The 22599-nt window shown below is 41.5% G+C and overlaps 2 protein-coding genes across 2 annotated transcripts; both read left to right on the top strand.

Annotated features, from left to right (window-relative positions):
• The first annotated feature begins 4961 nt into the window (after window positions 1-4961).
• LOC115790145 (dehydrogenase/reductase SDR family member 11-like) lies at window positions 4962-8555 on the top strand. Its single transcript, XM_030743818.1, has 7 exons — window positions 4962-5168; window positions 5446-5655; window positions 6452-6546; window positions 7305-7434; window positions 7537-7629; window positions 7716-7781; window positions 7901-8555. Exons 1-7 carry the CDS (start codon window positions 5037-5039, stop codon window positions 7928-7930), a joined length of 756 nt encoding a protein of 251 aa, XP_030599678.1. The 5' UTR covers window positions 4962-5036; the 3' UTR covers window positions 7931-8555.
• Window positions 8556-17356: 8801 nt separating this feature from the next.
• On the top strand, window positions 17357-22527 carry LOC115790147 (dehydrogenase/reductase SDR family member 11-like). The gene is made up of 7 exons (XM_030743821.1): window positions 17357-17586; window positions 20539-20748; window positions 21021-21115; window positions 21736-21865; window positions 21969-22061; window positions 22148-22213; window positions 22328-22527. Exons 1-7 carry the CDS (start codon window positions 17455-17457, stop codon window positions 22355-22357), a joined length of 756 nt encoding a protein of 251 aa, XP_030599681.1. The 5' UTR covers window positions 17357-17454; the 3' UTR covers window positions 22358-22527.
• The last annotated feature ends 72 nt before the right edge of the window (window positions 22528-22599 follow it).

Here is a 22599-nt window from a genome sequence, read left to right as displayed (position 1 = left end):
CTAGACTGAGAGACCATTTAAAGGTCTTTGCAGGTGTTTTGAGTTAATTAGCTGATTGGTGTGTAGCACCAGGTGTCTTCAATATTGAACCTTTTCACAATATTCTAATTTTCTGAGATACTGAATTTGGGGTTTTCATTAGTTGTCGGTCTGTGTGTAATAAATGAATATAATATACAAGTTTCACTTTGTGAATGGACTTGGACTGAAAAAAAAACAAAAAACTTTTTCATGATATTCTAATTTTATGACCAGCACCAGTATATCTGTCTTCCCCGTGTTCCTCAGTGTACCTACCTCCTCGTCTTGTGTCAGGTCTCCATGTCTACCCCTTTTGGGTTTTATTTTTCTAGTCCCTCATCTTGTGTGCTTCATGTTCAGTTTTGCTTCCCTGTGTTGTCTTTGGTAATTATTCCCAGCTGTTTCTCTACCTGTTCCCAATCCTCTCATTTTCCTGTGTTTGGTTTTGCTGTCTGAGTTTTCCACTGTTCTTTGTCGCGTTGCCCCTCATTCTCTTCCGGCAGTATGTCCCTTTGTTTTGTGTTTCCCCAACTTTGGTCCACATCCTGTTTGCCACACTGCCGTAGCATGACAGACCACTGATCAATGGCCATGAGTATTAATCAAAGATTTGGGGAATGGCTGCAATCACAGCACTGTAAGATGGTGAAAATGTACTCTCTGGCGCCCCCCTCTGTTCAGTGATGGTCACTCTCCTTTCACTCCCTGCTCGAGCCTGTCAGGCCTGTCCATGATGTTCATTCAGACGAGATTCATGTGGCAAACTGATTTGTGTCCAGCTTAGTGTGCTGAACAAACAAACTTTTGTGCACGATTTATTAATAATGAACTTTTGATCTGGAGTATGAATGGATGTCATACTGTATGGTTATACTGGTTTATTTGCATTAAGATCAACGGTTCTGTCTTGCATAACCATGACACAGCTGAAAAAAACCCCTGGATAACAGCAGCTTAACTTTATAGTCATATTTAATTGCAAATAAAATCAGCCGCAAAAAGCGCTGCAAAAACACACTGGGCACAATTTTCAGGCTCGTGTGCAGCCCAGTGATCTATTACATGAATGTGGCAGCATTAAGTAAAAGTTATAATCTTCTTTTAGCTTAATAGTGCACACATTGTAAAATTAAAATATATTTGAAATATTAAAAGTAAATATCGAGTGCTCATTATGTAGATTGTGCTTCTCAGAATCACTCATCTCTCAATGAATTAAATTACTTATTGCTTTGTGGACACCTGAATAGCTAAAATATACCACAGGCAGTATACTACATATCCATGAACATTTTGAAACACAGCAGATCTTACCCTCTCACATGTGTCTGTGCTGCATCCATGACCACTGGGAGCTGTAAGACTGCAGTAATATCAGTTCTATTGCTGTGATTAAACAGTTAATTTCAACTTAAATGCTGCCTATAATGCTGTATTCATATTTATTAATTTCCTGTCTTAAAGTAAGTATAAACTATTCATATTTGTTTCAGAACTACTTGCACACTCTTATTTCCACCAGGCAGTAAAATCTACATTCCTGTTACTTCACTTTTATTTGTAAAATATGTATATGTAAAAAATTTTAACTATTCGGTCTGTGTTTAAGATTTGCTGCCCTTATTTTATTTATCTATGTGTGTTACCTTGCTAACATCAGAGGCATTAAAAGAGAGAGGCGTGACACTCAATGAATCCTGAACTGAACACAACAGCTAAGATGATGGTAGAAGTTTAACTTTCAGGGGGGAAAAGCTTTTAAAACTTTATTTTGGAACAAAGTTGAGAAACTTTTTAAGTATTTCTTAAAAAAAAAAAATTACAGTTGAGCGGTGATTGTATACATGCAACTTTTAGATCCCTGTGACCAATGAAATTAAAGTTAATTTAGATAAATACTTTAAAATAGCTGCCAAAATAAGTACCCAGAGGTATTTCAAGATGGATGCTAAGTTGTGAGAGTTGTTTCATGAAGGACTTTGTTGTCCTTGAAGGCTTCAGCAGAGAGGACTGTAGCAGTTTTCTGCGCTACCTGTGGGTTCACCTCAGTATAGGTGACAGCCCACCAACAGATAAACACCAGACTTTAACTGCATCGCTACAATCAATGCAACATAAACTCGATACTGTGCTTCACAAAGTTTGCAGTGAAGTTCATTAAAATTCTCAGTGCCTCAAAGCCTCTTCCCAGAACAGATTACAGCCCGGCAGCAGCTCTCCATATTTGGTTCAGGTGAATCAGCATTGCTGCCCCCTCACCTACTGCATAAAGAGGGAGGATTAACTGGCAAATGCACAGAAGGTGTGCCAATCCCCTCACCTGGCTGGCACTGCTCCCTGGATCACTGTGCCCCACCTATCCTCCTGCAGCCGACAACAAAGTCCCTGCCGCTCTATCTCATTTAACTCTTATTTCATCCTCAGTCCGTTTTAAGTGACCTTTGGTCCACAGAAGACAACTGTGGATCATATGGATAATTGCACAGCTACACAAACACAACATAAACTCAAAACTGTGTGCTTCATAAAGCTTGCCCAGTGGATAAAACGCATTCAGATTCAACTGAACGACTGAAAGTCTCTTCCCTGAACTGTTCACAACCTCCCAAACAGCTCTCGACATCTGCTGTGGGTGTGTCAACATTGATGCCCCCTCACCTACTGCGTTAACTGACTAATACACAACAGGTGTGCCAGTCACCTCACCTGAAACTGCTCTCTGCAGCACAACCCACTGCCACATTGCCTCTATCAAACAGCTTCAGTTTTCTCCCCTGCATGGAAGCAGGTGACCAATTTTGCTGTTGTGTTTATGAAAACAGTTTGAGACAACTTTCACTTTGTGACATGGCACATCATCATGGAAGTTGCCATTAGATGGTAAATCTGCCTAACATTTGTTGGTACTTTACTGGAGAGATTGAAGAAACACGAACTGATGGTGAAATCCTCAGAGGCCATTTAATTTTATTTATATAGTGCCAAATCACAACAAACAGTCACTTCAAGGTGCTTTGTCTTGTAATGTAAAGACCATGCAATGCAATGTCCCAAAACAACCCACTATGAGCACATACTTGGCAACAGTGAGAAGAAAAAAAAAAACCTTTAACAGGATGAAACCTCCGGCAGAACCAGGCTCAGGGAGGAGCAGTCATCTGTTGCGACTGATTGAGAGTGAGGGGAGGGAAAGAGAAAAGATATCCTGAGGAAGAGAGCCAGAGAATATACAATAATAACTAATCATTAGCCTCATAGCATAATTGCCTAAGTCATATTTTGGCCAAATTGAGATACCTGCCTAATTCTAATTTGGTAACATTGTAGATTCATTTAGAAAAGATATCACAATTTGGCCAAATATGACTTAGGCAATTATGCTATGAGGCTAACGTAATGATTAAATGGAGAGTGGGGTATAAACAGGGTAGTCATCCTCGGAGGAAGCTAATTTCTGCCGCTTTTATTTGCGATCTCGTTCTTTCTGTCATTACCCAAAGCTCGTGACTATAGTTGAGTATAGGGACGTAGAATGACGGTAAATCAACAGCTTCACTTTCACGCTCAGTTCCCTCTTCACCACAACAGACATTTGGCGCATAAGCACAAAACACAGCGAGGACTTGTTCCTGGGCTAAAGGCAGTGGGAAGCAACCCAGTGAAAACTCCAACATACAGGAAGTAAGCTGAGGAGATACAAGAATACCCACCGCAGCTTACTGGCTCTCACCAAGGGAAACTCCAATTTCGAACAGAGTCTTGCTCCTTTCCAGGAGACTGGTTCCAGAGCCCAGGCCATGCATGAGCCCGACACCAGGCAGTATCTCTCAACCTCACACACTTGCTCAGAATCCTTCCTCATCAGATTCCATGTTCTGATAGCCAGTCTTGATAGCCGGGCATTGGTCTGCCAGGGCCTCTGGCCATCACTCAACACACATTGCACCCTTCCCCGGTGGTGCTGGGCCTACAGGAGGGCAGGCCCATGTAATATATTTGGGCTGCGTCCTGCCAGGCACCACAAGATAATACCCAGCCACCAGATGCTCTCCCTCGAGCTCCCTCCCCGGGTCTGGTTCCAGGGTGGAGCCCGGGTAACCCTATCCTGGGCAGGGTAAACAGTTCCCTTGATTTATTTTCCATAGGGGTTGTTGGAATCACTCTTTGTCTGGCCCATCACCCAGGGCCAATTTGCCATCAGAGGTCCTAAAAGGGTGCAACCCCCCCTGGACAACATAGCTCCTGGGATCACTAAGACACACAAACCCCTCCACCACTATAAGGTGGTGATTCATGGAGGAGAAATTGCAATAAGGAGTAAAAGTACACTTACATTGTTAAAATGATTCAGATCTGCAACAATAAGAAAGGAGCTGTCATTAACCAAAGTTTTTTCATGGGTGTTCCTGGGGTTGGCCAGTAAGGTTGCCAATGAATTGTGAATTGGATGAGAAGAAGAAAATAGATGGATGAATGGATGGATTCAGGATCCTATGACAAAGAAAAATAGTCTCCAAATTACTGTTTCAAATTACTGTTTCTCTGCTGGACCCCCCCCCCCCCAAAAAAAAAAACAATTTAAAAAAGCCCAGCCCAGCCCAGCCTCTTATATAACTGGTACAAAACTGCAAAAATTACAACACTGTTAATGATGGTGTAATGTTTGCTTTGTATATTTTGGGCCCCTTAAAATGCATGTTTCTTTACTGATCATGTGCATGTCTTGACAGGCACATTTAACATGTTCAAACTGCGAATCCCAGCATGATGATGTGCCATGTTACAAAGTAAAAGTCTCAAACTATTTTTCACAAACCTGACAACTGGATTGGGCGACAAGCAGGGCGTAGACCAGAAACTGTTTTGAGACCAATGAGAGGCTGGATGTTTGGTGCGGTTCAGATGTAAATATAAACGCAGGACAGGACAGTCGGAGCTCCGGGTTCACTTTGCCGCAGCCTCGTTATCACTCTCTTCAAACTTGTAGTGATTTTGTGTATACAATCTGGGCTGTGATGGAGCGCTGGCGGGGCAGAGTGGCTCTGGTGACTGGAGCGTCGGTTGGGATCGGGGCGGCTATAGCCATCGAGCTGGTCCGGTGCGGCATGAAAGTGATGGGCTGCGCCAGAGACGTCGGGAAAATACAGGTTTGTGCTGAAGTGAAACTCCAGATCAGGGAGTAACTTAACATCTATCACAAAGTATATATTTTTTGTTTTATGTATAGAATATAGAGAAAAGCTGTGTTCAGATAATAAGTTTTCAACAAGAATTTAGTTTTACTGAGTTTAGTCAGAGAAAATCATTTGACTTTCAGTGTTGGACAAAGTTATCGTTGAGCTGTGACTGAAAACTGAAATCTACATATTTACATTAAACATAAAATTATCCTGAAGTCTGTCATCTTTTCCTTTTTGGTTTCAGAAACTGGCAGCAGAGTGTCAGAGTGCCGGCCACCCCGGTGTTTTGGTGCCTTTCAAGTGTGACTTGACCAAAGAGGAGGAGATTCTGTCCATGTTTGCGGCCATCAAACAGCAGCACAAAGGTGTGGACGTGTGCATCAACAACGCTGGCTTAGCTCTGGCAGAGCAGCTGCTAAACGGCAAAACCAGCGGCTGGAAGAGCATGATGGATGTAAGAGCTCAGTTATTAGGAGACAAATTGATCTTGGTTTGATCTGCAGTAATGTGTGTGTGTGTGTGTGTGTGTGTGTGTGTGTGTGTGGTTTGTGTGAAAGTAATATTGACAGGAATGGTTTCCCAGAAAAAAAAAAAAATACAGTGAAATCAAATGATCGCGCTTAAGTTGACCCATTGATATTTTTTAGGATAAGTTATACATGATTTATCACAAAAGTAGGGAAATTACCACATTAAGACAACCAAAACATGAAAAACAACCTAGCTCGATGAAATACAATTTGACAAAACAAAATTGGTCAGAAAGGTAAAAAATAAAATACACAAAAGCAGGCAAAAAATTTTGTTTCCCTTGTGCCCAAAAAGCAATGAGCTGTTTGAAAGGTGTTGATTCCAAATATTATTTTACTGATTTCTGCAATGTCTGCAGTTACTCAGTGTAAACTTATGATAAATATTTTTGATGTTTTATATTTTATAATTTTAATATTTAATGTAAAAAGTTTTCACCTGTGTCCTTCTTACACAAAAAAGAAAGTCTGACAAAACTGAACTGACCTCATCTGAATTACAACTGGTTGCATTAAAAGAGCCTTAACATGTAAAACATCCAAGCTCATTAAAATAAAAACAGTATCACAGAACTCAAATGCACTAAAATGCAGCACATAAGTGGGTAAAAAAACTTTTTTCACCTTCTGCACAAGCAGCAACGAGCTAATGAGCCATCTGGAGGATGTTGATTCCACATATTTTCGTTGTTGTTTATGTCTCTGCTTGTTTTCTTGTAGGTGAACGTTCTTGCAGTGAGTATCTGCACACGTGAAGCGTATCAGTCGATGAAGGAGAGAAACGTGGACGATGGGCACATCATAAACTTGAACAGGTGCAGTTTTATCTGCTAATGGAAAGTGATGGGCATGCTTGTGAAGTCTTTTGATTCAACTGTCACATAAAAATCATAATAAGACCATGATTATTATCCAGATTGTGATTATGAGCATCCCATGGAAACACTGCTCAATAGAACTTCTACATAGCAGACATTTGGCTAACAGGAAAAGTACAGATGGTGCTGTTAAAAATACAGACGTCTCTCTGACATGGAGAGGATTATCTGTTGAATTCAATCCAAACAACACAACACACGATGCTGTTGAAACCTGTCAGGCCCAGGTATTTCTTTCTGTAGTCCCTTCACTTATGTTGTTCCTCTCTGTACTTCTTATCTTATACATCTCCCCTTCATACAACTACTTTAAGTAAACCCTGCTTCTTCTGCACAATACCAAACTGTGGCTCAAACAGTAGAATACAGCCATCAATATACATTTTTTCTTCAGGGATTACAAAAACTATTTGCAAAGAGTTGAAAACACACAGTTGTCAATCAAAGGTTTTGGAGGGCGAGGACAGGGCTGTCAAACAATGCTGCTGCTTAGTTGAGGACCAACCAGCAGTCGACACATGAGAACCTGTTCTCCAGTTCAGCCAGTCACCAGAGACGGACCTGCAGGGAACTCCCAGATCCTTAAAGGGACAAACACTCATGCAGAGACAGTTTGCATAAACATACTGGCTGGACAACATACAGCTGGTCCTGTAACAGTTGGTTAACCACTTGTAAACCTTCTTCTGTTGCAGTGTGTGTGGACATCAGGTCTATCCCATTCCTGATCTGCATTTCTACACCGCCACCAAGTATGCTGTAACTGCTCTGACCGAGGCCCTGAGGCAGGAGCTGCGTGCAGAAAAAACTCATATCAGAGCCACAGTAAGGCTTTAAAACACTGTAACCAGGTCCAAAAGTGATTTTAACACCAATATCAGCTGCTTGAGACACATGCACAGTACCTCCATCATCCTGTCTTTGCAGAACATTTCTCCTGGTTTAGTGGACACTGAATTCGCATCACGGCTCCACAGCGACGATCCAGATAAAGCAGCTGGTTTATATGCTTTAAATAAGGTAAAATTATTATTCCCACAGTTCACATATTGTCGATGTGATTGCTCAGATAAAAATTAATTAAGCACTTCTCACTTCTCTCACAGCCTCTGCAAACGAAAAACATCGTCAGTGCTGTCACATACGCGCTCAGTGCCCCTCCTCATGTTCAGGTTTGTGATTTTTCTCATATTTTCAACCTTTTTCATTGTGACTTTTTGAACTTTGCTCTTTTACATTTTAAATATGAACTTTTTGCTCAAAGATAACGTTTCTATAACTTTTCTTTCAGATTGGAGACATTCAGTTTGATGCTGTGTAGCAGGTGACATGCACGTTGACATGCACCCAGCTCAGTCTTCATATTAAAGTGTTGTCATTGGCTCGCCCGACTACTCAAATCTGCAAAACTATAATCAATTCACAGAAGGTTGAATCAAAGGAAATTCATCCTGCTGTTAACCGCCTTCTTCTCAAAGCCTCTGCTGCTACCTTTGCACAAGCGCCCCTACTGGCCAACTCAAGGAATACCCCTGAAAACACTGGTTAATGACAGCTTCCTTCTTACTGTAACATCTTAGTTGCTGGAGAGTTTTTAAAGTATAAGTGTACTGCTAAGGAGATATTAATTTGATTGTTTCTCTCACTGGATGTACCAAAGTTTCCATGGGATGATTTTAATCATGCCTCATTTAAGAGGACATTTACTTTTTCATCTGTATGTCTCTTGTCCAATCAGGTCAACAGTGTATTAGAAATATTAAAAATTCAATACTATAATTTCCCCAAAACTACACAGTTATATGAACACACAACTTTCCACAGGCAGAGTTGGGGTCAGGCTGAACAGGAGCCAAGTGACTTATTTGTTCTTTACATGTAGAGTGCTCTGAGCAGACAATTAACTTGGACTGACACGTGATAAACTTGAACATAAAAAACGTACGCTTATAAATAATAAATAACACAGTATGATAGTCTAAATAATCCAAATTGTTTAGACTGAGTATTTGGAGGCTCTGTGTTTACTTTTCTGGCAGTAACTGTGTACAGAGTTTGGTGCCATTCTGCATTAAAATCTGTTTAAAATTTTGTGTGAGTTTTAATTTATTTTTTGTAGTGTGTAATGTAAGGATGATGATGTATTATAGTATTATAATATTATGATAATTTTAACATCATCAAGAATAAAAAAATAAATAAATTAACTTTGTGATAGAATTGGATTAAGTTAAAGATAGGACACACTCACCCAGTCAAAAGTGTCCATTGTTGTGCGGCTTTCTTCAGCTGCGCTCAGTTGGCAAAATGTGAAAAGTTGAGAATACACAGTGATTGTTTGGATCCTTGTAATTTTGCATTTCTATTATGCTCTTGTTTAACACTTTCAAGCCAAACCGGTTTTTGTTTTGTTATGATTGCGATGTTCTTCTGGAAACGAAGTCTAGTTGTAGAGTTTGACAGGGGTGAGTGACCAGCACGCAATTTACAATTTACAACCGCTAGAGGTCGCTTAACTTTACATAATCGCAGCTCCCAGGAACAGGTGAGAACATCCTCTCCTGCAGGGTAGTCTCACTTGTTAAGAGCCCATTAACGAATACGAAACTCGACATATCGTCATCTGCTGCATATGACACAATCAGGAGTCACAAACCCAAAGGATGCAGTGTGGGAGGGGGCTGACAGGTGGACCTACCAGCTGAAACAGGCCGACTGAACTCTGTTATCTTTCAGAACCTTCAGTGCAGGCAGACTCTCCACAGCAGTTACCCAGATACTACAAAGTATATTAGATGGCTGTCTTGCAATATATCACAGAACCACATTATTGTGATACTATTTTTATTGTGAGCATGATAGCATTTTGCTTCAATTTTCAATTTGAATGGATTAAATTAAAATGTGTCAGTGCATTGTTAAAGCATGCGCGCGCACACAATGACTCAGCATTAGATGTTTTAATGCATATGAATGTATTTTTACTTGCAGGATGAATGGATGACATACTGTGGTGGTTATACTGGTTTATTTACATTAAGATCAATGGTTCTATCTTCCATAACCATGACACAGCTGAAAAACCTGCATAACAACAGCTTTAACTTAATCTGAATATTTAATCCCAATCAGTGGCAAAAAAGGTTCTGCAAAAACACACGGGGAACAATTTTTCAGGTTCCTGTGCAACTCAGTGACCTATTAAATCAATGTGGCAGCATCAGACTTCAAAATTCGGTCTGATTTTGTGTTGGAAAATTGTTATGCAAAGTAAAAAAGTAAGCTTTTTACTTAAGTGAAAGTTAAAGTCTAATTTTGGCTTAATAGTGCACACAATGTAAAATCAAAATACTCATTACGTGGACTGGGCTTCTCAGAATCACATCAGATAATAATTACACATTCTTCCAGTGTGTGTGCTTCCCTTTGATGTTGCAGCTCTTGATGAATTTAATTAGTTATTGCTGTTTAGACTCCTGAATAGCTAATATATACCACAGGCAGTATACTAGATATCATGAATGGTTTGAAACACAGCCAAATTTATCATATCATATGTCTGTGCTGCATCCATTTCTATAATTCCCACCAATTTTAATTTGAATGGATTAAAGTAAAATGTGTCACTGCATTGCTTCAGCAGATCACATGGTGCCATAAATGTCCTGCTTCACGCCCTCGACACACACACACACACACACACCCCTAATGACTCAGCATAATATGTTTTAATGGATTTGAATGTATTTTTACTTGCAGTATGATGTACTGGATAAATGAGCTTACCAGTACATGGATCTTCCAGCTAAACCTTGTTGTTCGGCATGGTGAATGTTGTTCATTATTTTCATACTCCAGCAATAACAAGAAGATAATGTACTTTACTGTAAGTGTTAATTCACCAGGTGAGTATAAATTCTGTGGTCCAAGTAGCTTGGGCAATCATGTCAATCATGTCTCATCCACCAAATGTGTCACATGTGGATACGTGGATACATTTTTTAAGCCCCCCCAAACCCGCATGCATGCACGCACGCACGCACGCACGCACACACACACACACACACACACACACACACACACCGCACTCTTAAGGTTTACTGTGTTCATGTGTGCAGATCTCACTTATCTGTGGACTTATAAATACAAGACTTCTATTACAGGCTGTTATTTTCCATCCATCCATTTTCTTTTGCTTCACCGGGGTCGGGTCATAGGATCGGCTGCCTAAGTAGGGAGACCCTGGCACCGGGGATACTGGTACCAGGATAATAATCTTCTGCTCAGTGTAAGCAAGACAAAGGAGGTGATTGTGGACTGCAGCAAGAAGCAGGAGTGGCGCTATTAACCTGTCCAGATCAATGGAGCCCCACTAGAAAGAGTAGACAGCTTCAAGTACCTTGGAGTGCACATCTTGCAGGACCTGTTGTGGTCTTGCCACACCAGCTCCAAAGCCAAGAAGGCTCGCCAATGTGATCTGGCAATCTGATGTCTAAGAAACCTCAGATTGCCCTCCAAGGTACTGCGGAACTTCTACACCTGCACCATTTAAAGCATCCTCACGGGGAACATCTGGTTTGGGAACAGCACCCATCAGGACAGACGTGCTCTTCAAAGAGTGATGCGTGTAGCAGAACGCATTAATTGGACTGAACTTCCTTACCTGCAGACCATCTACTACAGACAGTGCCAGACCAAAGCCATAAAGATTGTGAAAGACCCCAGCCATGCCAACTATGGACTCTTTTCTCTGTTGAGGTCAGGGAAGCACTTTTGCTCCCTGAAGGCTATCACTGAGAGGCTGAGGAGGAGCTTCTTTCTGCAGGTTGTTAAGGCCCTGAATCAGAACATCTGATGGACTACACCCCCCCCCCCCCTTCACACACACACACACACACACACACACTCCACTCATCACTCACTGAGCCAGATCTGTAACAATAATAGGGGAGCTGTCATTAACCAAAGTGTTTTCATGGGTGTTCCTGGGGTCGGCCAGTAGGGCTGCCAACGAAAAGGCTCTCTGACTTGGATAAGTATAAGTAGATGGATGGATGGATGGATACAGTCATATGACAAAGTCAAATTGTGCCCAAATAACTATTTCTCATGCAGCATCTATTAATTAAGTTCTTTTTACAGAGTCTGATTTATGCAATGAGTAAATGAGCTGATATGTTATCACTTATAGCCTGCTATATGATAACATACATATTTACAGTATGTATAGTAGTAAGTGCATAGTATGTATAATCAAGTGTACATATTTTGTTACATTTGATTTACATTTTGTATTTTTATATATATATATATATATATATTGTTAATCATTCCACCTCCATTTTACCTCAATACACATTTTGATTCCTTTTAGATCATTCTATTTATATCTTCATCTTGTGCTATAGTGTAAGAGAAGTTCTCAAAGCATTTCACTGCTAGTTGTACCCTGTATGACCATGCATATGACAAATAAACTTTAATTTAATTTAATTTAATTTAATTTAATTTAATTTGAGATACCTGCAAGAGCTGAAGGTGCTGCTTTCCACTCATCTTCCAAAATTTCAGAGGGTCAATAGTAGAGCAGGAGTCCGGGTTTAAATTTTTCACTGATCAGTAATGTTGTTTTTTACCAACATTAAACACAGCATACAGTATAACCTGCAGTTAATAAAGCTTCCCTGTACTTGTTGTGTTTGACTCAAAGGTTAAAGTGCCAGTAGTCACTGAGTGTGTCTAAGCCAGATCCTTATCAAAGATGGTATCTAGACTTAGAAATTAACATTTCATTTGCATGTATGTATGTATGAATGCATGTATGTATAGATCTTATTGAGAAAGGAGGGTTGAGGAGGGGTGCTGAGTTTGTGACAGCATTGGCAACATCTGCTACTTCCAGAGACTGTCAAAGGATTGAAAAGTGATTAAATATTTTTATCCAAGTAATCATATCAGCAGTACATAGACTGTAAGAATAATAATTTCTATCTGGTGTATACAGCAGTTACTTTATCAGAACTATTGCTGTTGAATTTTGATAGAAAGTGTGTCTCTGCTAAACCAGAAGAAATGCTCTGCTAAAAAGAGCAGATACTGAGGAACTTCAGGAAGCAATGTGCATGTGTCTCATAACAGCTTATATTATGTTGAATGCCCTTTAAAAGCTGGTCACAGTGTTTCAGAGCTTTACTGGGGTTCAGATTTGGGTGTTTTCTGCACACATCTCTTGCCTCAGAGCCTCAGTCAGAGCAGTTATCGCTAAATCAGTGGCTGACTGGGAATGTATATTAGCACTGGGAAAGACTTTTAGGTTTCAAAAATCTAGCCTGTGGCAGGAGACTTTGGCAAGTCACAAGTCTAGAACAGGTCAGACGAGATCAGGTGAGACTTTTAATAAAAACGCTACAAAGAGGAACAATATCAGTGGAGATGACACAGAAACACCTGCCTGAGGCTGAATTAATCAGCATTTTTTTTGTTTTTGTTTTTTGGCTTGAATGCAGCAGATCATCATTTTGATGTCAGAAAGCAGTTGTTATTGTTAACATTTTCCTGTTAGTCAGTGTTTGCTATGAAAAAGGTCTACTGAGTAATGTTACCAACTTTTCTTGGATATCTAAACAGAGCAGAGCCATTGCTGTGTAGAAGGTCTATTGGGCATTGTTGCCAAAAGCAACTCAATTATAATCTGAATGGTGATCAATAACCCAAGTAAGGAAATTCTTGAAAGGTGATTCTGTTTATCTGAGTGGGTCATTTTCAATAGATGAAATATTTCAGCATTTATCCAAGTAACTTTTTTTCAGCCTTTTTTTTTATGATGGAGGTTTCGGCAACATCATAAAAAGTATAGCTGCATAATGAACAAGCCATGAATGTGGTTTCATGATTGATAATATCCAAACTGTCATGAGAGTTGGGGAGAGTTGACTGCAATCACAGCACAGTAAGATGGTGAAAAAGTAGCCTCAGGTGCCCTCCTCAGTTCAGTGATGGTCGGTCCATTTTCTCTGCCTGCTAAAACCATGAAGGTCTGTACACGATGTGCACATCCTCATCACTGACAGATTGGCCACTGTCTGTAAAGAATCAACACTGCCCAAATGTCTTATGCTTCTTCTGTATAAGAGGTGGCAACGGTAGAGACTTTGCTTAAATAGAAGTATAGATACTTGTGTTTAAAAATTAAATGTTGAAGTACTGATCAAACTTATTTACTCAAGTAAAGTGAAAGAGTGCAGGCTCTAAAATGTACTCAAAGTATAAAAGTAATAAGTAACTCTTTGGAGGCCATTTCTATGAGCTATTTTTATGCAGGGGAAACTGAACCTTTTGCCATCTTAATATGATAATTAAAATAATATTAGTACACAGGAATGCAAACTTAATTTCTAACTTAAAATGAATTTTTTATGAATTTACAGAGTCGTGAACATCTGTTATGTAGAACACAACCATAGTCAATCTATTTAAATAATAGTCCTATTTGCTGTTGCCAGCATTGTAGATGGGTGACTGCCTCCACACAAAAAATCCTTGAAAGAGTAGTTGACTGATCATGTGCAGAGGAACAGTTTATTTGAAGAGTTTCAGTCAAGTTTCAGAATTCATCACAGTACAGAAACAGCATTAGTGAAGGTTACAAATGATCTTCTTAGAGCCTCTGACAGTGGACTCATCTCTGCTCTTGTCCTGTTGGACCTCAGTGCAGCTTTGATACTGTTGACCATAACATTTTATTACAGAGATTGGAGCATACTATAGGTATTAAAGGTACTGCACTGCAGTGGTTTGAATCATATTTATCTAATAGACTCCAATTTCTTCATGTAAATCGGGAGTCTTCTTCACACATTAAGGTTAATTATGGAGTTCCACAGGGTTCTGTGCTAGGACCAATTATTTGCATTATTAGAAAGCATTGCATCAATTTTCATTATTATGGAGATGATACTCAGTTTTATCTATCGATGAAGCCAGATGATGCACATCAATTAGTTAAACTGCAGGAATGTCTTAAAGACATTAAGGCCTGGATGACCTCTAATTTCCTGCTTCTAAACTCAGATAAAAATGAAATTCTTGTACTCAGCCCCACAAATCTTAGAAACATGGTGTCAAACCAGATACTTACTCTGGATGGCATTACTTTGGCCTCCAATAACACTGTGAGAAATCTTGGAGTCATTTTTGAGCAGGATATGTCCTTCAATGCACATATTAAACAAATATGTAGGACCGCTTTTTTGCATTCGCACAATATTTCTAAAATTAGAAACATCCTTTATCAGAGTGATGCTGAAAAGCTAATCCATGCATTTTTTACTTCTAGGCTGACTATTGTTATTCATTATTATCAGGCTGTCCTAAAAGCTCCCTGAAAAGCTTTCAGCTGATCCAAAATGCTGCAGCTAGAGTACTGACAGGGACTAGAAAGAGAGAGCAGATTTCTCCCATATTGGCTTCTCTTCATTGGCTCCCTGTTAAATCTAGAATAGAATTTAAAATCTTTCTCCTCACCTACAAGGTCTTGAATACATCTTTTCTCTGTGTATACACCACTCTGCATTTAATCATGAGTTATTAAATGGCAAATGGACTGGTTCTTATATAGTTCTTCTACTCTACCTTGTGCCCTCAAAGTGCTTTGTACAACATGCCTCATTCACCCATTCACACACACATTCATCCAAGCACTTCTTTCTCTGCTTAAGTGCTTTCTATCTAACATTTACACACATTCATACTGCGACCGTTACATCAGAGAGCAACTTGGGGTCCAATCTTGACCAAGGATACTGGAGCAGCCTGGGATTGAACTGCTAACCTGCTGATTAGTGGGTGACCTTCTCTACAGTACCTCCTGAGCTACTGTACACACCCTACAGGCATTACTGCCCCTTCCTGCCTGGTTCTGCCAGAAGTTTCTGCCTGTTAAAAAGTTGTTTTTCCTTCCTACTGTTGCTCACAGGGGGTTGTTTTGATTGATGGGTTTTCTCTGTAATTACTGTAGAGTCTTTACCCTGCAATATAAAACACCTTGAGGCAACTGTTTGTTGTGATTTGGCGCTATATAAATAAAACTGAACTGAATACATTTTGTGACAAAGAGGTGCAGTAGTTAGTGAGCTATTGCGTTTTTCTACTTGTGCTCTGTCCTCTTGTTCTTATCTTTCTTTCCTGTTTTCTACCCCTTTTTCTTTCTTCTTTCTTGCTTTTTTCGCTGCCTGTTAGCTCTCACATTGCCATAATACACATACACTTATGTGAAAAATAACATAAATTAATAAATAAATAAAAACAATAACAAGAGGAGCCTATAGAGAATTTACAGATCTCATCTCACACAACAGTGCATTTAGATCATAATTCTGACTGCAAAAGCTGCCAGACAAGACAGGCAGACATAAGCTGTGTCATGATGATGCAGGACAAAACTGTTGATCTTAATGTAAATAAACCAGTATAACCACTACAGTATGCCAGCTATTCATACTGTTAGTCAAACTATGTAAAAGTTCTTATAACAAAAGTTTGTTTGTTCACCACACAAAGCTGGACACAATTCAGTTGCTCCGCTTGCTCAAATGAATTTTATTAATCTCTACGTACATCTCTAATATGTATATAATCTTGAGAAGTACAATCTACATAATGAGCACTCTGACTTTAAATAAATTTTAATTTTACAACATGTGCAAGATCTAGCTAAAATAGGATTATAACTTTCGCTTAAGTAAAAAGTATAAATACTTTTTTTCAATTATACAACACACACAATCAGGTTGAATTTTAAACTCTAGTGCTGCCACTTTTCATGTGATAGGTCACTGGTGTGTCAACATTGAGGCCCCTTCACCTACTGCACTGACTAATACACAACAGTTATCTGCTCTCTTTAGCCGAGCCTCAAACCACACCCCACTGCAACAAGGGCAAAGGCGCTGACACAGACTGAAGAAGGCAAAGACGTGGAAACAGTGGAAATACTGGAAAAACAAATATTACAACAACCCTAGAGCATGACATTTGGTCAGCAGCATTAGGTTTTGTGTTGATGGCATAGAGCTAAACTCCTCATGTGTATGAACATAGTTAGCCAGTAATTCATTTCAGTCTCCCTTTGCTCTCAGTTTCATTGTTCACCCTGCCCGTCACTTTGTGACATGGCACATCATCATACTAGAAGTTGCCATTAGATGGTAAATCTGCATAACGTTTGTCGGTACATTGCTGGAGAGGGCCTCATTGTACCATAAGAGATTGAAGAAACACAAAATGATGGTGAAATCCTCAGAGACCAGAGAGAAAGGGTGAAAATAAAACATGCAATGGAGGAAGCGCATCATTCCAGAGTTAAAGCTTATCGACAGACTACATTGTGAAAATGATCCAGATCTGTTACAATAAGAAGGGAGCTGTCATTAACCAAAGTTTTTTCATGGGTTGGTCAGTAGGGATGCCAATCAAAAGGCTGTCTGAATAGGACAAGCAGAAGAAGATGGATGGATGAATGGACAAAGTCAGATTGTGTCCAAATAAATATTTCTCTTGCAGCATCTATTAATCATGTTCTTTTTACAGTCTGATTTACACAATGAGTAAACGGCCTGCTCTAAGAAGTCTCAAACTGCTTTCATAAACCTGACAACAAGATTGATCGATAGGCAGGGTGGAGAACTAAACCTGTTTGAGGACAAAGGGAGGCTGGACGTATGGTGCGGTTCAGATGTAAATATAAAGGCAGGACAGGACAGTCGGAGCTCCAGGTTCACTCTGCCGCAGACTCGGTATCGCTCTCTTCATACTTGTGGTGATTTCGTGTATACAATCCGGGCTGTGATGGAGCGCTGGCGGGGCAGAGTGGCTCTGGTGACCGGAGCGTCGGTCGGGATCGGGGCGGCTGTAGCCGTAGAGCTGGTCCGGTGCGGCATGAAAGTGGTGGGCTGCGCCAGAGACGTCGGGAAAATACAGGTTTGTTCTGAAGTGAGACGTCTGCAGAGGGCAGCATGTAGCCGCATAGTAAAGTAAACTAGTTCACAAAGCAAATTTTACGTTAAAGTTACTGTTGGCGACCAGCAAGCCAGTAAATACCGTACTGTATTAAGTGTAATACAGTATTTTCTTTTTTTTGTTTTTTAACATTTACTGTGAAAAGAAGAGAACAGGAAGCTGGGTTGAACAGTTTATTTTACTGCAGCTAAATAAACCTGCTGTCATGGTCCTGGGCCGGTGGCCCAGTATTCTATGTTCCGGTGATTTAGTTCTGTTTTATTATGGTTTCACTGTTTCTATTCCCTTGTGCTCTGTTGTGCTGGTGTCGGTTATCCTTCGGTGTCTGTATTCCCAGGTGTTCAGCCAGTGTGTACTCTGTTAGGTTCTTGTTTTATTTTGGTAGGTCTTTTGTCTGTGCGCTTTTGGTTTAATTGTGCTTCCTGTGTTTCCCTCCCAGCTGTTTCCCATTTGCCCATTACCTGCTGTGTTTATATTGTCGGTGTTTTCACTTTGTCCTCGTCGCGTCGTCGTCGTTCGCTCCCCTGCTGTGTTCCTCTGTGGTTCAGTTTTGTCCTGGTTTTGAGTTCTGGTTTTGTTCCTGGTTCCGTCCTGCACTTTGCCAATTAAAGACTGTCTTTTCCATTTACCTCGTCTGCCTTGGGGTCCCCTTCTTTCCTGCCACACAGCTGATCCATGACAGTACGACGCGACCACGAATGGACCCCGCAGACTCCGACCCCTACAGTGGCACTCGCCTGGCGCTGGGGGGACCTGCTTTTTGGAACGGTCCCCGGCGACGCCACTCACCTCCTCCTCCTAAGCCACGAGTTATCCGCACTGGCGGAATTTTTTTGTCTCCTGCCGCTCGCTCACCTGTCACTCCGCTCACTGGTCCCTCCCCTCCTCAGCGGGCGCCGCAGCCATGGCGGAAGGGGAATCCCTGGCAGCAGCTGCATGATTCGTCCCCGGAGCCGTGCGGTATGACGCCGCGGTTTTCCATGCCGCAGCCACGGAGGACGAGATCCCGGAGGAAGCAAAGAGACTTTTCGCCGGAGCCGCCGCCCGGAATGACTCCGGAGGAGTCATTTTTCCGATTCCTGGGACACAGGGGTCCCTGGCCTCCCAGCACTTCTGCTTCACCGCTGCCTGCTGCTGAGGGAGGAAGGCCAAGCTCCCGACAGCATCGTAGAGAATCGCCGCGGGAGCAGAGCGGGATAACGCCGCGGAGACGGTCACCACGGCCTCCAGTGACTCCTCCTCGTCGCCGCCGCCGCCGCCGCTGGGAGCGCGGTCGGCCTCCAGTGACTCCTCCTCCTCCTCCTCATCGCCGCCGCCGCCGCTGGGAGCGCGGTCGGCCTCCAGTGACTCCTCCTCGTCGCCGCCGCCGCCGCCGCTGGGAGCGCGGTCGGCCTCCAGTGACTCCTCCTCGCCGCCGCCGCTGGGAGCGCGGTCGGCCTCCAGTGACTCCTCCTCGCCGCCGCCGCTGGGAGCGCGGTCGGCCTCCAGTGCCTTCTCCTCGTCGTTGCCGCCGCTGCTGGGAGCGCGGTCAGCCTCCCTCGTTTGGACTCTGCTTTGTGGCCCTTGGCCTGTGTGGCCCCTGAACTGTGTTTTTTTTTGTTTTGGGATTTCCCAGTGGGTCCTCCTGGACACTATGTACTGTTTTCCTGGGCCCTGTGTTTTTGTTTTTCTGACCCCTATTTTGAGCGTTGGCGCTCTTCGGCCCTGTGCCATTGCCTTTTGTTTTGGTCCTGTTTTTTGTTTAGTTCCTGGACTGGTTTGTTTTGTTTTGTCTCCTGGGTTTTGTTTGGTTCGGCCCCTCCGTCCGGTTCCCCCTCCTCCCGCCCTGGTCCGGTTTTGGTTTTTCTTTGTTCTTGTTGTGGGCCGTCGGGAGCCGGCCCTTAAGGGGGGGGGTACTGTCATGGTCCTGGGCCGGTGGCCCAGTATTCTATGTTCCGGTGATTTAGTTCTGTTTTATTATGGTTTCACTGTTTCTATTCCCTTGTGCTCTGTTGTGCTGGTGTCGGTTATCCTTCGGTGTCTGTATTCCCAGGTGTTCAGCCAGTGTGTACTCTGTTAGGTTCTTGTTTTATTTTGGTAGGTCTTTTGTCTGTGCGCTTTTGGTTTAATTGTGCTTCCTGTGTTTCCCTCCCAGCTGTTTCCCATTTGCCCATTACCTGCTGTGTTTATATTGTCGGTGTTTTCACTTTGTCCTCGTCGCGTCGTCGTCGTTCGCTCCCCTGCTGTGTTCCTCTGTGGTTCAGTTTTGTCCTGGTTTTGAGTTCTGGTTTTGTTCCTGGTTCCGTCCTGCACTTTGCCAATTAAAGACTGTCTTTTCCATTTACCTCGTCTGCCTTGGGGTCCCCTTCTTTCCTGCCACACAGCTGATCCATGACACCTGCATTCCCAGCTTTATCCATAATAACACTAAATCAGACTCTGTGTCAAAGGTCACTGTTAATTTTTCAGTTTAGTGCAGAAACAGAAAGTGGACATCAAAGAACTGAGGACTCATCTGTAGTGAAAATTCCAGTAACAGCTTTATAAAATAAAAATTTGGCATGGACTCCTGAAACACACCTGGCAGCTGAATAATTTAGTCTGCTGCTGTTCAGTAGATTTTTTTTTTGTTATGTAAAGGAAAGAATGTGTGATAGTCTGTGTGATTTTCATGTTAAAATTGATCTTATTTTTTTAGATAAAAAGATTAGCATTTTTCAGCAGGCTTGTTGAACCAGCTGATGGCAGGATGTGTTCAGACATGAGTTTGGCAACAAGAATTTAGTTTTGCTGAGTTTAGTCAGAGAAAATCATTTGACTTACAGTGTTGGACAAAGTTATTGTTGAGCTGTGACTGAAAACTGAAATCTACATATTTATATCAAACACACAAAGTTATTCTGAAGTCTGTCATCTTTTCCTTTTTGGTTTCAGAAACTGGCAGCAGAGTGTCAGAGCGCCGGCCACCCCGGTGTTTTGGTGCCTTTCAAATGCGACTTGACCAAAGAGGCAGAGATTCTGTCCATGTTTGCAGCCATCAAACAGCAGCACAAAGGCGTGGACGTGTGCATCAACAACGCTGGCTTGGGTCTCCCAGAGCTGCTGATAAATGGGAAAACCAACGGCTGGAAGACCATGATGGATGTAAGAGCTCAGTTATTAGGAGACAAACTGATCTTGGTTTGATCTGCTGTGAAAGCAACATTTGTTCACCCCTGAAAATATACGATTACACTGAAGTTGACTCATTGATCGTTTTCAGCATAAGATATCCATTATGTATCACACTAAAACAACAAAACATGAAAAACTTTTTTCACCTTGTGCACAAGCAGCATCGAATAAATGAGCTGTTTGGAGGATGTTGATTCCACATATGTTTGTTGTTGTTTATGTTTCTGCTTGTTTCCTTTCAGCTGAACGTTCTTGCAGTGAGTATCTGCACACGTGAAGCGTATCAGTCGATGAAGGAGAGAAACGTGGACGATGGGCACATCATAAACATAAACAGGTGCAGTTTTATCTGCTAATGCAAAGTGATGGGCATGCTTGTGAAGTCTCTTGATTTAAGTCACATAAAAATCATAATAACGATTGTGATTTTGAGCATCCCGTGAAAACAACACTCAATAGACCTTTTACACAGCAGACATTTGGCTACCAGGAAAAGTACAGATGGTGCTGTTAATAATACCGATGGCTCTCTGACACAGAAGATTATCTGTTGAATTCCAGCCAGACAACACAACACACAATGCTGTTGAAACCTGTCAGGCCCAGGTATTTCTTTCTGTAGTCCCTCCACTGATGTCGTTCCTCTCTGTACTTCTTATCTTATACATCTCCCCTGCTTTTTCTGCACCATACCAAACTGTGGCTCAAACAGTAGAATACAGGCATCAATTTTTTATTATATTTATTCTACTGTGATAAAGGCCTGCAGCTCAGGATTTTATCATCATATTGCTATGACAACATTTGGGAAGCAAAAAAAAGGTGAACCCCCATTTAAGAACCTCACTAGGTTGATGATTACTTTCATTAGTGGTTAATGTGGAAAAAAAAGAGAGAAAAACAGAAGATAAAATTGAATGTGTTGGTTAACCATTTGTAAACCTTCTTTTCTTGCAGCTTGTGCGGATATCAGGTCTTTCCCATTCCTGATCTGCATTTCTACACCGCCACCAAGTATGCTGTAACTGCTCTGACCGAGGCTCTGAGGCAGGAGCTGCGTGCAGAAAAAACTCACATCAGAGCCACAGTAAGGCTTTAAAACACTGTAACCAGCTCCAAAAGGGAATTTACTACCAATATGAGCTCCTATGAGACACATGCACAGTACCTCCATCGTCCTGTCTTTGCAGAGCATTTCTCCTGGTTTAGTGGAGACAGAATTCGCTTCACGGCTCCACAGCGACAATCCTGACAAAGCAGCTGGTATATATGCTGCATACAAGGTAAAAATACTATCTCCACAGTTCACACATTGTTGATGTGATCACTCAGATACAAATAATCTAAACACTTCTCACTTCTCTCACAGCCTCTGGAACCCAAAGACATCGTCAGCGCTGTCACGTACGCGCTCAGTGCCCCTCCTCATGTTCAGGTTTGTGATTTTCTCTTATTTTCAGCATTTTTCATTATGGCTGAACTTTCCTCTTTTGCATTATATGTATCAGCACTTTACTCAAAGACAGCATTCATGTAACTTTTCTTTCAGATTCGAGACATTCAGTTTGAAGCTGTGTAGCAGGTGTCATGCAGTTTGTTACCCTGGCCAGTACAAAGATTTGATCATCACTGTTTCTTGATTCTTTTTGACAAGTTGAATTGTGTGGCTGTGCCATATAATGTACTCGCAAATTCTACTTCTTTACTACATTTAAAAAAGTGCTGATTTATACTGAAAATTTTCCGTAATGTAGAGAATAAAATGATTTTCTGCAGAAATTTGTTGCACGTCTGTGTTCTTTTTGCACTAAAGGATACACT

Source organism: Archocentrus centrarchus, chromosome 13, assembly GCF_007364275.1.
Source record: "Archocentrus centrarchus isolate MPI-CPG fArcCen1 chromosome 13, fArcCen1, whole genome shotgun sequence".
Classification (NCBI taxonomy): Eukaryota; Metazoa; Chordata; class Actinopteri; order Cichliformes; family Cichlidae; genus Archocentrus; species Archocentrus centrarchus.
The sequence above is the reverse complement of the archived record's forward strand: the minus strand, read 5'-3'. Positions and strand labels throughout refer to the sequence as shown.

What these genes read in the sequence shown, in the direction of transcription:
- LOC115790147 (XM_030743821.1), top strand. Translation starts at nt 17,455, where the DNA reads ATGGAGCGCTGGCGGGGCAGAGTGGCTCTGGTGACCGGAGCGTCGGTC. An exon ending in GAGACGTCGGGAAAATACAG is followed by an intron (nt 17,587 to 20,538) that starts GTTTGTTCTGAA and finishes TTTTGGTTTCAG; the next exon opens with AAACTGGCAGCAGAGTGTCA. An exon ending in GTGCCCCTCCTCATGTTCAG is followed by an intron (nt 22,214 to 22,327) that starts GTTTGTGATTTT and finishes CTTTTCTTTCAG; the next exon opens with ATTCGAGACATTCAGTTTGA.
- LOC115790145 (XM_030743818.1), top strand. Translation starts at nt 5,037, where the DNA reads ATGGAGCGCTGGCGGGGCAGAGTGGCTCTGGTGACTGGAGCGTCGGTT. An exon ending in GAGACGTCGGGAAAATACAG is followed by an intron (nt 5,169 to 5,445) that starts GTTTGTGCTGAA and finishes TTTTGGTTTCAG; the next exon opens with AAACTGGCAGCAGAGTGTCA. An exon ending in CACATCATAAACTTGAACAG is followed by an intron (nt 6,547 to 7,304) that starts GTGCAGTTTTAT and finishes CTTCTGTTGCAG; the next exon opens with TGTGTGTGGACATCAGGTCT.